Raw genomic sequence first — 18,047 nt, forward strand, 5'->3', positions numbered from 1 at the left:
ACAGGTACAGTTTTATGTTCCTCAGGTTTACTATAGCTATTAATTTTCTTATAAAAACACATATACATTAATATTTTTCACTAATTTGTTTACTCTATATCCTGAAAGCAGTCTCTTCCTCCAAGTCCCATCTTCACAACTGGTTTTTTTCCCTCCATTCTTTTTTACCTCAGTAGTGTAGATCCTTATGGACACCAACTCACTCTCATACATCAATTCACAATAGGAATAAGTGCATCTCCTCCCACTGAGTCATACAGCACAGCCCAGGAATCAGGGAAAGGACTAAAAGAGCTTGAATGGGCGTGAGAACTCATATGAACAACAATACGAAACAAACCAGAGCTTCCAGGGACTAAGCCAACACCCAAAGACTATACATGGACTGAATCTGGGCTCCAACCTCTTCCTTTCTTTCTTTCTTCCTTTCTTCCTTTCTTTCTTTCTCTCTCTCTTTCTTTCTTTCTTTCTTTCTTTCTTTCTTCCTTTCTTTCTATCTTTCTTTTTGTTTTTGAAATTTTCTTCATTTTTTAATTAGAAATATTTCTTTGTTTACATTTCAAATGTTACTTCCTTCCTGTTTTCATGTCCATAAACTCCCATCCCTTACTGATCCCCCATCCAGGTGTTCCCCCTCTATCCACTTACATTATAGCACCCCACCCCAACATTACAGGGCAGGACCAAAGGCTTCCCCTTCCTCTGCTGCCCCAAAAAGGCTATTCTCTTCTATATAGGCACTTAGAGCCCTGGGTCAGTCCATCTCTAGTGATTGGGTAGTGGTTCAGTCCCTATATTTTAACTAGTATTTTCCAGGTATTAGGTCCACAAGAAGGAAGATATGTGTTATTACTCACAATGGAGGAGGATAGCCCAAGGGACAGCTTGAATAGGATTCTGGCCCAGTACTCATCTGGGCTTGGACTAGAAACATACCATTTTTAGTTAATTTCTAATTACCAAGGTACTGGAAACCTAAAATCCAAGCCTATATCAAACTGCATGTTCAGCCCAAATGAAGCAATAAATAAATTTTTTCACTCTTTATATCTATTAATTATTCTTCCTTTATGGAAATTCATTTCAGGTATATTATTTTGCATGGTTAAGTACATAAAACAAAGAAACAAAACTATTTGTACCATCTGCACATAAAATAAGACAATCTTCTGACTGTGATTTTCCTAAGAAACATTTCTTTCCTATCGTGTGCAGGACTGCTCAAACACAAACTTAGGTGCATCCTGGGAAGAAACACATGGCATCAGTAGAGTTGACTTAATCTAAGCCATCATCTGAGAAGAAAAGAAACTTATCCATGTTGTTCAATTTAGGAAGTGTCATAATTTACTACTATTGCTGTGACAAAACACTGATGAAAAGGAACTTATGCAAGACAGATTACACTCCATGATATACTTACAGTTACCAGTTAAATACTGGGAAATATCAGGGATCAAAATGAAGCCTGGAGGCAAAAACTGAAGCAGAAGCCTAGTAGGAGTTCTGCCACCTGCCTTGTATCTCATATCTTTGTTTTTCTGGCTAATAACTCAAGCATGACACCATGCTGGAGATCTCGGTCCTACAAATTCCAACATTAATCAGGACAATATACCTTAGACTTCCTTATACAATAGGTCAATCTGATGGAGGAATTTTCTAATTAAGACTCCCTCTTCTCATCCACTTCTCTCACTCACTTTCCTTTGTTCTTAATAAAACAACAGGAGGTAAAACACCAACAAAGAAATGCACATAGAGGAACCATGTCTCCAGCTCAATGTCTAGCAAAGGAGTGCATCATTAGGAGGGGAGCCTCATAGTCCTGTGGTGTCTTGATGACCCAGGGTAGGGCAAGGTTAGGGGGTTGAGGCAGGAATGGGTGGGCACTTGAGGTAGCACTAAGAGGAGCAGGTGCTAGAGATGGAGATTGAGGAGGGGAAACTGTGAGGGGAGACAACATTCAAATGTAAATTAATAAAATAACAAATAAAAATTAAACAACGTGACCAAGGCAAATTATTGAAGTAATTGTTTACTTGGCACTTAAAGATGTAGAGGGAGGGCAGTCCCTCAGTGTCATGGCTGCAGAAATGAAAGACAAGGAAACAGGGAGTTGAGACCTGATGGCTCTTATCTTAGGAAATAAACATGAAGCAGAGAATGTACATTGAAAATGGGCACCAGCTTTTGTAACTACAAATTCTAAACAATGGCATCCTTCCACCAGGAAGACCAAGGCACCAGGAAGGTGTCAAAAAGAGGGTATAGTAATGCATAGAACTAGAGGGGCATCCCATTCAAAACATCTCAATAAAACTACCTAATCCACACTCACACACACACACACAAATAACAAACTGTCCTTAATTAGATGCACTCACAGGTTTTGACAGCATTTCAGGTCTTAAAAGTTGCTTGGGTTTAGTAGTTCTTCTATAATTTGAAATATGTATGACATTATAAAAATTTTAGTAAAATGCAAAGAAATAAGTGTCTTCATTTCAGAGACTTCATTTCATGGGTTCCTATCTGTTTGTGGCAAGTGTTATTTTCCTCATATTTGTATTTCATTTTTAAATTTCAATTTTGTAATCTATGTAAAATGACAATCTTGTTTTTGCCTTTTGGTTTACAGATATCTGTTATAAAAATGATGATTGACCACTACCTTGAAATATTTGGAAATGATAATCTATTTTCTAAACATATTGACGAAAGGTCTGATGATCTAAAGATGTATATAGATTTAATCTTCTCTAAGGGCAAATCTCCTATTATGAAAAAAGTCATTGTTGGCCCCAATGGGACAACCTGCAGTAATGATGAAAAAGTAAATATTTCAAATGCTGCTCTGCAGGAAGAAAGTCCTACAGGTAAGACAAGATTTATTCAGTCATCAAATGAAGGGAAGGATGATATCATTCCATAATTTCATATATTTGTAAATATCAGAGCAGCTTTGGGCTGCATAATGATTACAGAGTATGGGAACACTTTTGTGTACACACTTTACTTAAATTAGAATTAAATATATTCATCTATACCTAAATATGTATATATATGTACATACACACTTATTTACATGTATCTGGATACATACAAGTATGAATGACACACGCTTTATTTAGAGAATCCTACAATATTGTCTCCTCTATTCCTTCCTTTCTTCCCATGGTCCTTAAGTCACAGATTTCTTGTATATGAATTTATTATTGAGTCCATTTTGTTCTGTTTTGTGAATATGGTTTCCATGTTGTACATTGTTTATTACACAATACATATGTAGATCATTTCTGGAAAATTAATATTCTCTCAGTCATCATTAGCTGCCTATAACTTTTCATATATGAAATTTTGACCATTGCCTTAATACCCCATTGATATTGTTATTATTGTGGTTTTGAACCTATTTTTATGAGAGGCTATGTCAAAACAGACGTTCAAGAAGGCTGTCTCTTACAGTATTTGTAACCTCCCTTCTACAGTGTTCCCTGAGCTATAAAGCGTTTACTGGTACTGGGTTTTCCACATGCACTTATCTCTTCATTGTGCCCAGTTTTTGTTTTCTGGAATGCTCTCCATCTTCTGTATAAAGAGACTTCTTTGATGAGGGATGACGGCCCCACTTATTTGAGGAGATAAGATTAATATTTAGAACACTGTAAAGAATAAGGCTAAATTAGTAAATTAATGTGATAAAATTTAAAGTTCATAAAGAGACTAGCTACACAAATATTACTGGATTTCTAACACCAGCCATGATTTCAATCCTTTTGAGAGAAATTCTTCCAATTGTTAAAGTATTTAATGTGACTTTCTCCAAAATATGGATGCTTTAGGTAGCACTTATATTTCTGTCAAGGTTCGGGGCTTGAGTGCCAGTTGCAAATAAACCTTACAGGGTTGTCTCAAAGTCATTCAATCTCAATATATCATAGAAACCTCTAGCTTTAAATCAAGGTTGGAAGGTAAAAGAAACAGTATGCAGATTGGCATGTTAGGGAAGCAATTGATAGTTAAAAATATACATGTGGCCTGATATCAGAGTAGGTGCAATAAGCGTCACTGATATCTTAGTTCAAAATAACTGTTCTTTGATTAGACTTTACTCTATTTTCTTTACTACAGAATTGGACATAGTTCCGGGTCTTTTGTATGGTTTCTAGAAAAAAGTGTTGTTCCTAAGTACCTCTTTGTAGTTCAACATTGTATGTCGTGATATTTCCCTTTAGGATCATTCATGCAGGTCTTTGACTTGTCCAAGTCACACAATTTCAGTCCTCTTTGACAAGATTAATTCATTTTCCTAGTATAATATAAAATAAATGAAATATAAATATAAAATTCCTTCATTTTTGACTACTTTTGTTTTCTTTTTTCCACATCTGCAATTAGCCTTAATTGATTATATTCTGAAATGTTAAAAGTTGAAAATTCAAGTAATAAGAAAATGCATTTCATACTGAGTTAAATGAAGAACATTTAGCAGTGATGGCCTTCTTTCTGCAAGGACAATGATTCTATCACCCAGAATTTCGTTAGTGTGTGCTGCCCCCCATCTAGTAACTTATCAAATATTACGCAACCAGTGGTCTGTTGTGCTCATCTTTGATCATGCTCAATGTCCTCTGTTTCATACATTTGTAAATAAGTAGGAAACTACTACAATCGAGGGAGGTAAAGTGGACACACATAAGAAATGAAGGAATCAAAGTATCTCTTATTGAAGATTATATGTTAGTAAACATAAGTGAGTAATATTCCATAAGAATACTCATATAACTTGTAAACTCAACAAATAGTAACAAACAAAATTAACACACAAGGTGAATACTCCTTCTTTATAAAAATCACAAACTAACTGAGAGGTAAATCAATGAATCACCATCATTCACAGTAAATTTCAAAAGTATTAAGTTACATGAGGAAATTTTAAGCAATATATAAAAGACTTTTGGTTCTAAGACTATTTTGATTCTATCGTTTTAAAGCTTGATAAAATTTATAAGATTTTAATGTTAGTAGGAGAAACAATATTACAGAACTGATTGTTTTACCTACTTTTCTCTTAGACTTCTGACATGTTCCCTTAACCTCACCCATAAAGTCTCCCCAACACGACTTCCAAAACATTGACTAACAATGACAATACCAATGAACATGAAAAACTGAATGGGACCCGGAAACTACAGAGAGAAATATAGGCAATTGCATCCTAAGCAAGCATATGCAATTGTATCTGAGAGATGTGTATTTTATTGCAAAAAGGCAAAAGATGGAACCTGTTTTCTTATCCAAACTGATATCATAGTCTGTATATTACTGCTGTGAGACAGTTAATGCTTTCATTTATTTATGGGTCTTTGTTATTTTGTTGTTGCCATATAGTTTTTCCCCCTCTTTTGTTGAATGATTACAGGGTTATTTATAATTTCTCTCTTCTTGAGTATATAGACCTTAAATTCAGACTGCTGTTTCCCTTTTGTAGACCAAAATTACTGATTACTGTCTTCATGGTGACTATACTATGTAAAGTTTCTCCTCTTCTGTTGATATGAATGATACTTTTGCTCAGTAATAAACTAAGCTGTTATCTGTATTCTTTGACAACATGTTGAATGTTGATGCAGGCCCACATATATTTTAGAATATCCATTGAAAATTCAGGTGTTAGTCAAATGCGGTCAGCTTTATGTGTGACTTGGGCTGTTCCTTCATAGCTTTTTGTATTTTTATTTTTTTATTCAGTTACTCTTTAATTATTCTGTGTCTACTTGATGGCTTCTATGTTTCTAGTATTTTAGCAGGTATCTCTTTCTGAATTGGGGGCTATAAAATGAAAAGGATTTGCAAGGGTAAGTGAGTTCAGTTACAACGATGATTTCCCTTCTTTCTTAGGTTCAGAGAAACATGAACACACTGTATCTACTATTCCCTCAATACTGTCTCCAAATCGACTACGATCTAGGAAGAAAAGTTTGTTTGGCCAACCTCTTACAAGTATTTTTGAAGACAATAAGCTGCCTACTCCAATACTAGTGAGTATCATTTTGGGTTTCTACTGCACTTTTCTTCTAAGTAAGTTATTCAAACTGATGAATGTTTAGACACCTTATCCATGAGGGTAAGATCATTTTAAAATAGAAATAAGTTCCACTGAGGTTCGAATCACATAATTGAAAGAAAAAACATTCCCATTTCACACTGACTATATCAAAGACACAAACCTAAATAAGCCCGTTGAAGGAAGTGGGTCTATGGAAGTGTCCTGCAGATTACCCAACTGTAGTTTCATTCAGCTTCTTTACGACTCCATATTATTCTGTAATATCATTGCCTCTGAGTTTACTCAATCATATATTAAGAAGAATATCTATAGACCTTCATATTATGAAGGAATTTGATATATACATTGGTTTTGCTATCTATTAACATCTTTTATCCTACTAGATTATGTGTAAATGCAAAGTATATGGCTTAACCTATTTAAATGAGTTAGTATACTTCTTAGGAAATAAATATTTACAGTCCAGCATCTATTTTATCAGTATAATTGTGCTAGGAATTTATGCTTCATGTGAATAAATTTATCTTAGACACATGAAGATGAATGCCCCTTTCTCAAGTATTAAAGAACAGAATTTTCTGGTAACCATGTTTATGTTCTTGTAATCAATTGAAAATAGAAACTATATGGAACAAATCTCTACATGGTAGTCATGTGTACAGAGTCAAATTAAGGAAGAACGGTCGACACATACTTGGGTTCTTCAATGTGGCAGCACTTGAGACATGTTGAAAAATAAGAAGTCACAGAAAAAGGAATTAAGTGTATCAAAAATATGGTGAAAAAATCTTTCCTAAAAATGCAAAACTTAGGATTCATGATAGAGGCCATGACAGACAGGATGTAAAATAGTAATTTGAACTCTGAAAAGGAAATATCCATATAGTTTCTTGGGATGGAATGCTTGAGAAATATATTAATATAAGGAAAAAAATGTAATAGAGGACCATTCAACAAATGCTTTGGGGAACAAACTCTAAACCATGATGTTTCAAATTGGGAGAAGAGAAAATATTCAATGTCTCAGTTATAACTCTTTATCCAAAACTACCATAACTCAGGTTCACAATAAATGACTTATTTGGATTCAGAAGTGTAGATATCTAATAATACAAACTTATCATTATCCCACACAGGATATGATATCTATAATTGCAGAAAAAGGACAGAGTTCTGATTATTTATTCAGAACTATATCTGAAAATTCACACTGTTCCCTGAGGGACAAGATTGACACAGAACAACCTATCAACTGGAATGACGAATGTGTGCTGGTTGTAGCTTCAGTCTTAAAGGTAGGGAAGGGTTTTACATCTCCAACATTACACATCCCACTAGAGATGCATACATGCTTTCTGTCCTTGAGATTACACAGCAATGATTATTTCCTGGAACTGTGGACACATGACCTCCTGATAAGAGGCATGGCAGTTAAAATCTGACAAACTCAAAGATTCATTACAAAGACCCCGGTGAATAGCTTCTGTTGAGAGTGAACTTCCTCATATATCAAAGGGGGTTTAGTTTTGCGTTACAAATGTTCAAACTGATTTCACCTCTGACCATACCATGTGATGTAATAGCTGAAAAAGTAATAATAGTGATAAGTGTGTTTTACAATATACATGTCTTAAGTAATAACAAGACATATCACTGACAATTAACAGTTCAAAATGACTAGTCCACCACTGACATACAAAAGGATAAAGAATTTGAATATTGCCCCATGTCCAGTAGATACATGAAGTTGTTTTCCTTCTCAATCAAAATAAAAAAATATGAGCACTTTCACTTTTGCCGGATATTGACATTCTACTTCCATGTCAAATAGTCAAGAATTAGCCTAACTGACACTTAACTTTTCTACACTCTTAACTTGCCAGTGAGCTGTAGTAATTCTAGAGCAAATATCATTGTTTTATTTTTCTTTGTGCCATGATCTGAGTTCACTTCTCAGAAGAATGTGTAGCTATGTCCCAGACATCAAAGGAAAAGATAATGCTCTGGGATTAACCATGCTTAATAACATTAGGCAAAGGTACAGAATGATTGCTCCTTGGCCCTTGAGATTGACAAGTGTCTCTGGTTCTCATTGTCAGAAAATTGGGATCACATCATGGGTAGAAAATTAAGATCAGTGACTGAATGTAGCCATGTGCATTCAAAGTAATTTACAGGTACAAGAACACCTGGGATTTTTCAATCTTTATCTATTCTTATGGAGTTCCTATCTCATTCATGGCATGGCATGGAATCCTTCCCCCATTTCTTCCATACAAGTCCCTGATTGATTCATAAGTTCCAATGATTGGCTGTGCTTCCTCATACCCTATTTCAGTCAGATGCTGGATGGAGCCTATCAGAGGGCAGTTATGATAGGCTGCTGTCTGGATGTTCCACATGGGAGCTGACTTCCCTCAAGGCAGTGAGAGCATTGGACTGGGAAGTGGAGTGTAGATCTATGATTGCAAGTGGAAGTGTGGACCATAAGCCAGGAGAGGCAATTTGAAAGGACAGTAGGTTAATTTCATTGCTATAGCAACTAGGACTCTGCTTCTTTGATTCTAGTCGTAGGTAAGAAAACACAAGATCCTGCATAGAGGTTCCATTTTGAGCCAAGATTCTGGGGAGATGAAAGTAAGGTAAAATTTTGTGGAAGGGTCTCAACAAGTGATTCTCAGCCATCCTACTCCTACAACACTAATATATTTCCTCACGATTTGATTATGCCTAACCAGTACATAATTTTGTTACTGTCCCTAATTAAAATTTTGATACTGATATCAATTATAAAGAAAAATGGATAAAATATCTGATATGGGAGATATATGATATGTGCCCCCCAAAAGATTATGACACACAAGTTGAGAATCACTGGTCTAAACTGCTAATTTTAACCAAAAAATTTTTTTCAAATACTTTCTAACATGTACATTGACCATTACTTTTTTTATTTCCATTAACAAAGGACTTTATTACAAATATAGATGGAAGCCTACTTACTTACAATTTATATGAAAATTGGCTTACCGTCCCAGAAGAAGAAACTCTGGCTGGACAAATTAGTGCCATTCAAAGGTAATGATACAGTTAAGCACGTGGGGAGCTACACCAATACAGAAGCAGTGCCTTTGTAAGGTAGACAGGCTTGTGTTTACAGGATTCTAAGCTGGAATGATGTCCCATGCCAAGAGGTTTCCTTAGGTCAGACATGTATTGTCACTTTTTACACATGTGCATTTTTCAAGCTAGAGTGTTGAATCATGTCTGGAATCCCACGTGGGAGGTCCTTTAATACTCCTAAGGTTTAGAAGACAGCCTATGTAGCACATTGTGTGCATGTCAGTCTAGAATATTGGTTTAATTCCTGTGTGAGACATATTAAAAGAAGTATGTGCCTATAATACCTGTGGGCTTCTTCCTTCACAGTATTATTGCCATGGTATTGTGAATATTTCACATGTTAAATATATGTCATTGATTAGAACATGAAGCTATTACTGAGTTCTTCTTTCTCAACTACAACTACCTAGAGAAGTTTAAGTCAGGTATATCATTGACTTCTTTGAATTATTTTCCTGGGCAATAATCCATAGAAAGTTTTCATATTTAATAGGAGCATTGAGGACCCCTGCATCTCTGCCTTGTCTGTAGAAAAAGCTTTTATAACTGCATTGTGTAGGGTCCCTAGTGTTTCTGCTCCTTATATTCTATATTGTCAGAAGGCTGTTACATGGATTAATACTGCATTAGATATTAAATTTCTCTTCATGGTGGCTGGAAAGATGTTTTGCTATTCAATAATACTAGATGTTTTCACACAAAGAACTCATATGATCTGCAACAAACTTCATTCATTCTAATACCAGGGCATTGTATAGAGTCTCTAGTGTGATATCTCCTCCTTATGATGTAGAGTGTCAGAGAGTGTTACATGGATTCATACTATATTAGATATTGAATGTTCAACATGTTGGCTGGAAAGATGAATCAGTGTTTTATAACACTGGATGTTTTCACACAGAACATAGATGCTCTGCCAAAATCTTCGTTCCTTCTATACTGGGGCATTGTGTAGTGTTACTAGTGTGAAATTATGTTCTACATTGTCACAATTGTGTTAAATGGATTAATAATACATTAGTATTAAGTGTGTCCCAATCGTGGTTGGAAAGATGATACACTGTTTAATAACATTAGATATTTTCATACACAGAACACACATGGTTTGCAAAAATCTTCATTCATTTTAATACCAGGGATCCTGACACATTCCTCTGACTTCTCTTGGTAGCTAGCAGTCTTACATCTAGTACACAGAAGTTCATACATATTTTTAGAAAAGTTTCCCATGATTATATACAGAAAAATCATTTGCAGAAAATATTTTATGTAATACTCTAGTTATATATTCTTACATCTTTGATTTCTGATTAAATTTGAGTTATTCTACAAAATGTTTACTCTATGTTTTCTTTGTAGTTACTTTTGTAACTAACATTACTCTTATGATGATGTAACATAAAATTCTCCTTTTCATTGTTCAGCCTTCTACAACAGATACCAGATCCAAACTTTATACTACTGAAATATCTCATTTGTCTATTAGTAATAATAAAAGACTCACCCTTGAATAAGCTAGATACTAAAAGGTTATCGATCCGCCTTGCTCCACATGTCTTATGGGGTTGGACTTCTAGCGACTCATTATTTGGGAAAGTTGTCTCAAGAAAGGTAAGGGTATCTGATTTATACCTATGGAAACAAAATTCTAATTGTGAATCATGAATTTAGACCCCTTTATAAAGATCATAACTACAAAAAGAAACCCTAGGATTGCATTCTTCTAGAGTAGAGAGGTATATATATAGATCTATTTCAGGAAGTTTGGGAAGGGACATTGTTGATATAGATTAAAGTAAGTGAATTATTTCTTTCTTGGTTTTTTCCTTCTTTCTTCTTAGATATTGATTTTAGATATTAATGTTTTAGCAAACCATATGCTGCATTTAGAATGGTGTCCAAGAATTGGTGTACATTATTATGTATGCTTTCCATGATTTTACCACTACCATATTTCAGGTAGAGTTTTAAGTTTCCCAGGTCTACTGTAGCTGTTAATTTTATGTTAAAACCATACAGATTAATATTTTTCACTAATTTATTTACCCTATATCCTGATTGCAGTCCTTTCATCCAAGGCCCATCTTCACAACCCTTTCCTCCCTCCATTCTCCTTTATCTCAGTAGTGTAGAACTTCCACGGACACCAACTCACTCTCATATATCAATTCACAACAGGAATAAGTGCATCTACTCCAACTGAAGCCAGACAAAGCAGCCCAGCTAAAATAAACCAATCCAGTGGTAGACAACAGACTCACAGTCAGTCCCCGCAACACTAATTAGGGGAACTACCTGAGATCAAACTGCACTTCTGCTACATAAATGTAGGGGTGCCTAGATCCTGCTGCTGGAGCATATGTAGCAGAGGTCCTACAGATTCAATGCTGAAGGATCACAACGATTAAAGTCAACTACAGTATACCAGATTATAGAAGGACAGGCATTTCTGGGGACTTCCAGTATTGATGGTGCAAAATCCAGAGGATTTAAACCAGACCATGACTTACTTCAATGTACATTTCAAGTAAACCTGTTTGGCCAAAAGGGTGTAATGTGTAACACCTAATGGCAAACCACATCTCACACAGTGAATTTTTGCAGATGTTCTCAAATTTTAGTTTGATTTTTTAAATTTTTAACTTAAATTTAAGACTTTATTTAATTGTAATTTTTGAAATTATGGAGGGGGGTTGATACCAATGGAGATATAAAAGGATTGAAAAATGAAATGAGAATTACTTAATAGCATTATGAATAATTTACCGAGATTCAATAAAGGACACATAAATTTGAAAAGGAAGAAAGGCAATAAAAAGTAAAAAAGGAAAGAAAGCACAGTATATTTTAACTAGTAGGACCCAGGGAATAGGTCCACAGGAAGGAATATAGTGATGTTACACACGATGGAGGAGGATAGCCTAATTGACAGCTTGAATAGGATTCTACCCAGGATACTACTTGGCTTGGATAGACAGACACATACCTTTTTTAGTGAAATTCTAATTACCAAGATACTGTAAACCTAAAATGCAAGCCTGTATCAAACTGCATGTTCTGTCCAAATGAAGCAATAAATATATTTTGTTACTCTTAATAGCTATTAATTATTGTTCCTTCATGGACAATTCTTTTCAAATATATTCTTTTGCATGGTCAAATATGGAAACAAGGAAGTTAATCTTTTCTGTACTATCTGCATATAAAATAAGACAATCCACTAACTCTGATTTTCCTAAGAATCATTTCTTTGCTATCCTATACAGGACTGCTCAATCATAAATGTAGGTGCATCCTGGGAGGGACCTATGTGATGAGTAGAGTTGACTTAACCTGAGTCATCATCTCAGAAGAAAAGTAACTCATCAGTGTTGCTCAATTAAGGAAGTGTCATCATTGTCTACTAATGCTGTGACAAAACACTGATGAAAAGCAACTTATGCAAGACAGGTTACTCTCTGGGATAGACTTGCAGTTACCAGTTAACTACTGAGAAATATCAGGGCCCAAAATGAAACAGGGTAGGAACCTGGAGGCAAGAACTGAAGTAGAAGATTAGTACTAGTTCTCCCTCCCACATTGTATCTCATATCTTTCTTTTCTCACTAATAGCACAAGGGTTGCACCATCCTGGAGATCTCAGCCCTATGAATTCCAAGGTTAATCAGGACAATATACTTTAGTCTTCCCCATACAATAGGTCAGTGTGGTGGAGGAATTTTCTAATTAAGACTCCCTCTTCTCACCAACTTCTTCTCTCAGTCACCTCTCTATTGCCTTGTAAAACACCAAGAGCTAAAACAACAACCAAAGAGTGCACATGGGGGAACCCATGGCTCCAGGTGGATAAGTATTAGAAGACTGACTTATTGGGCATCGCGGGGCGGGGAGCCCCTTAGTCCTGTGTAGTCTTGATGACCCAGGGTATGGAAATGATTGGGTGTTGAGGCAGGAGAGGGTAGAAGAGTGAGGGAGTACAGTCATAGAAGCATGGGGAGGAGATACAAGGTTTGTGGTGGGGAAAATAGGAAAGGGGAGGATGTATGAAATGCAATTAAATAAAAATAAAACAATAAAAATAAAACAACACGACCTTAGAAATTTATTGAAGTAAGTGTTTCCTTGGGACTTAGAATGCAGAGGGAGTATAGACCTGCAATGGTATGACAGAGGAGCATGGCTGCAGATAGGAACAAAAACCAAACAGGAAGCTGAGTCCTCTTGGCTCTTATCTTGGGCAGCAAAACTGTACCAGGCAAAGCACATTGAGAATGGACACTTGTATTTTGTGACTCCAAATTCTAAGCACTGGCACATTCCATCAGCAGTGCCAAAGGACTTAATCCAGCAGAAATTTATCACAAAGTGTGTATTGCCATGCCTGGATTAGAGTGGCATCCCTTTCAAATCATCACAACAAAACAACACACACCACTGCCCCCAAAAACTCAACAAACCACTGTCACCAATTTGATTTGCTCACAGTAATTATCACCATGTCAGTTCTGAAATGTTGCTTTGGTTGATTAGTCCTTCTGTTCCTTGCAATCTATATGAAACTTTAACAAGTTTTAGTAAAATGCAAAGAACTTAGAGTCTCCATTTTAGAGACTTCATTTCATGGATTCCTATCTGTTTGTGACAACTGTTATTTTTCTCATAATTTTGGATTTCATTTTTAAATTTTCATTTTGCAAATTGTGAAATGACACTCTTGAATTTGCCTTGTATATTACAGATATCTCTTATGGAAATTATGATTGACAACTACATTCAAATATTTGAAAATGATAATAGATATTGTATCCATATTGAGAAAAGGTCTGCTGTGATAAAGAAATCTGATCATTTCATAAATTCTGGTGTGAAATCAACTATTATGGAAAAAATCATCGGTGGACTCAATAGGAAAACCTGTTACAATAATGAAATTTAAATATTTCATATACAGCTCTGCAGGAGGAAGGTCCTATAGGTATGAAAACATTTATTTAGTCATCAAATGAATGGAAGGACAATATCATTCTCTGATTTCATATATTTGTAAATCTCAAAGCAGCAGTGAGCTCACAAACTTAGAGTATGGGAAAACTTTTAAACAACAATTTCATTAAATTGTGCTTAAATATATGCTATATATATAGGTATATATATATATGTATATATATATATATATATATATACTCATATACTCATGTACATCTATATACATACAGTTAAGTATGATAGACAATTAGCCCCTGAACGAATCCTACAATATTGTCCTTCTTCCCATGGTCCTTAACTCACAGAAATATCATTCATTTGAAAATATTATTTTGGATAAGATAATGTAGAAACAGTTATTTGATTGATGTGTCCATTAAAACATTCGGAATGTTTAATCCCTGTACCACAGCTTAGTTATCCTACTGCAAAAATACTAATTTATTTTAGTTTCCTATGAGAGACAATCTTGCCAAATTTTTAGCATTGGTATAAATATTAAATTGCATAGGATCCATTAAAAAAGATATGTGAAGAATGATGGAGGATAAAACACACCTGATCATCAGTTAGTGACACTCAAAATCATATCCATATAGATTTAAGAAAATATATTGAAATATTACTCTATTATTTTAATAGTGCTTCATTTTCTTCTTTTATTTATACTATTTTTTAATTCTACAAACCAAAACACAATTCAAAATATTCATTACTTAAACTATACAAAAAAGTAATGTCTTTCAAGTTTTTTAAAAAATTTTTTATTAGATATATTTCTTTACTGACATTTCAAATGTAATTCCCCTTCACGATTTCCTGTCCATAATCCCCCATCCCCTCCACTCCCCCTCCATCATACAGGTATTCCCCCTACACATCCCCCTTTCTGTCAACCCTATATTCCCCTGCACCTGGGTTCCAACCTTGGAGGACAAAGTGCTTCCCTTCCACTGGTGCCCCAACAAGGCTCTTCTCTGCTACATATGCAGTTGGAGCCCTGGGTCAGTCCATGTATAGTCTTTTGGTAGTGGTTTAGTCACTGTAAGCTCTGCATGGTTGGCCTTGTTGTTTTTATGGTGTTTTAAGTTCCTTCAACTCTTTCAGTACTCCCTCTAATTCCAGCCAAGGGGGTCCTGTTCTCAATTGAGTAGTGTGCTGCTATCATTGACCTCTGTATTGGACATGATCTGGATGTTTCTCTCAGGAGAGATCTATATCCGGTCCTTTTCTGCATGCATTTTTTTTAGCTTTAGCAGTATTATCTAGTTTTGGTGGAGATGTATATATATATATATATATATATATATATATATATATATATGCCACATGTGTGGCAGGCTCTGATTAACCATTCCTCGAGTTGCTGCTCAAAAATTTTGCTTTCATATCCCTCCTAAAGATATTTTTCCCCTTTTAAGAAGTAGTAGAAGCATCCACATTTTAGTCATCCTTCTACTTAATATTCCTCTGGTCTGTGGATTGCATCATGGGTAATTCAAGCTTTTTGACTAATATCCACTTATCCATGAGAACATACCTAGTGTGTTTTTCTGTGATTCATTTAGGATCACTCAGGATGATATTTTCTAGTTCATTCCATTTGCTTATGAATTTCACGAAGTCATTGTTTTTGATACCTGATTAGTAGTACTCCATTGTGTAGATGTACAATATTTTTTTGAACCCATTCCTCCGTTTAAATGGCATTTGGGTTTTTTCCAGCTCCTGGCTATTATAAATAGGCCGTCATGAACATAGTGGAGCAGGTGTCTCTGTTGTATGTTGCAGCATCTTTTGGGTATATGCCCAGAGAGGTATATCTGGGTCCTCAGGTAGTGGATTGTCCGATTTTTGAGAAACCTCCAGACTGTTTTCCTGAGTGGTTTTACCAGTTTGCAATCCCACCAAAAGTGGAGGAGTGTTCCTCTTTCTCCACATCTTCACCAGCACATGTTGTCACCTGAGACTTTTATATTAGCCATTCTGTCTGGTATGGGGTGGAATCTCAGTGTTGGTTTGATTTGCATTCATCTGAAGTGACATGAATCTATCATCTGAGAATATATTTCTAACAATGGCATTTTTTGTTTCACTTAGCAGGAGAAAACAGAAGAACTACCACATATAAGTTATAGAGGATGATGGGAAGATGTTCTAAGGTCATTCTATTTTCATGTTCCTGTCTACCGCCCACTTAATTGTAGCAGAAGATATTATTACAAGATCCTACTTCTGCTTTATATTTCACCATATTATTTACAAATAATTTTCCCTCATTAAACTTATTTTATTCTGCATATTATATATTGTTTTCTATTATAATAAATGTTATTAAATTGTTTTATTGCTTACACTGCAATGTGCCTTGTTCATAATTCTCCATAATCTTTGGAAAATAGCATTTTTCAGTTTAAAGCCCATTTCTAGTACTAGTTTTCCCACCTCAGTTACCAAAGTATGGCCAGAAGCTAATGCCATTCAAAATCCCTCAGAATTATGCCTAGAATCCAGTGCCATACAAAGTTCTAAATAAAATTCCAGTAACAATAAAAATTAATCATCATACTTGATGAAATTAGAGGTGGATCATGGTTTTTAGAATATACAAAATGAACTGAAAACATAGGTGCCTTAGCAATTGAGACACAACCTTTGTGACATGAATTTGGGTCATCAAAACTTACTGTAAAAAACAAACAAAACTAAGTATTCTAACACCAGCATCTCTAGACCAGAAGCTTCTACCTCGATGCAAATTGGAATTGGAGATAGGATCTTTTTGGCCAGGTATTCCTGACAGGTTTTCAGTAATGATCAAAAAGACCTGTGACGAAAAGAGAGTAAAAGGGAGAGACGGGGTGGAGAGAGAGAGAGAGAGAGAGAGAGAGAGAGAGAGAGAGAGAGAGAGACAGAGACAGAGACAGAGAGACAGAGACAGAGAGACAGAGAGACAGAGAGACAGAGACAGAGACAGACAGAGAGAGACAGAGAGAGAGACAGAGACAGAGAGAGAGACACAGAGAGAGAGAGAGGAGAGGAGAGAGGAGAGAGAGTAGAAAGGAGAGAGAAAGGCAAATTCTAGAGGCTCTTAACATTCAATAAGCACAAAGCTGTAAATATATCACTAGTGATGTGCTCTGTATATGTTTTACAAACACACACACACATAGGCACACACCCACACATGCACTCACACACACATATATCTACATGCATTACATACACTCAGAAATGCACAGAAGCATACAGTACATTTGTTATATCTGTGACCTAAACATGAAATATTTTTATTCATACCTTCTCTATCATAAAAGTGTCTGCAATACAAATTTGAAATATCGAAGTCTTAGAAAAAACCTCAAATAAAGTAATTGATTATTTCCATAATTACTCTACATAGGTCTCTCCTGAACTCACATAAGTATAAGTTCAAAATGTTTTCATTTATTACTATTATTATTTTTTAAAGTTTATTGAAAATTTAATTATAGCACTGTAGGCTGACTTTTCTCCCTTCAGTCCCTGCAATCTCAAACATTTCAAAATTGTTTTATATGTGTATTTACATATATATATGTATCTTTAAAAATACGAATACAACTTGAGTTCATTTTCTTTGTGTGTGAATATGGTTTCCATGATGTTCAGTGTGTATTAGACAATCCACATCCAGATAATTTCTGTAAAAATTAATATTCTGGCAGTCATCTTTAGCTGCCGATCATTTTTGACACATCAAATTTTGACCATTGCTTCAATACTGCATAGGTACTGCTGTCATTGTGGTTTTGCACCTTTTTTTCTTTTCTTTTTTTTTCTTCTTTTCTTTATTAACTTGAGTATTTCTTATTTACATTTCGGT

General features: G+C 35.2%; 1 protein-coding gene across 4 annotated transcripts in view; it reads left to right on the top strand.

The window, feature by feature from the left end:
- Nucleotides 1-16,544, top strand: part of Tgap1l12 (GTPase activating protein testicular GAP1 like 12) — a 697,215-nt gene extending 680,671 nt beyond the window's left edge. For 2 of the 4 annotated variants that reach the window (XM_063282873.1, XM_039103652.2), the window contains 7 exons: nucleotides 2,642-2,879; nucleotides 5,905-6,044; nucleotides 7,210-7,368; nucleotides 9,042-9,151; nucleotides 10,621-10,807; nucleotides 13,935-14,171; nucleotides 16,283-16,544. In XM_063282873.1, the coding sequence (XP_063138943.1) occupies nucleotides 2,642-2,879; nucleotides 5,905-6,044; nucleotides 7,210-7,368; nucleotides 9,042-9,151; nucleotides 10,621-10,807; nucleotides 13,935-14,132 (1,032 nt within the window). In that variant the 3' untranslated portion in view covers nucleotides 14,133-14,171; nucleotides 16,283-16,544. Of the gene's footprint in view, nucleotides 1-2,641; nucleotides 2,880-5,904; nucleotides 6,045-7,209; nucleotides 7,369-8,641; nucleotides 8,716-9,041; nucleotides 9,152-10,620; nucleotides 10,808-13,934; nucleotides 14,172-16,282 lie in introns of those variants that run through there. The other 2 variants (XM_039103653.2, XR_005500942.2) reach the window with 2 other exon arrangements.
- The last annotated feature ends 1,503 nt before the right edge of the window (nucleotides 16,545-18,047 follow it).

This window comes from Rattus norvegicus, chromosome 2, assembly GCF_036323735.1.
Source record: "Rattus norvegicus strain BN/NHsdMcwi chromosome 2, GRCr8, whole genome shotgun sequence".
Classification (NCBI taxonomy): Eukaryota; Metazoa; Chordata; class Mammalia; order Rodentia; family Muridae; genus Rattus; species Rattus norvegicus.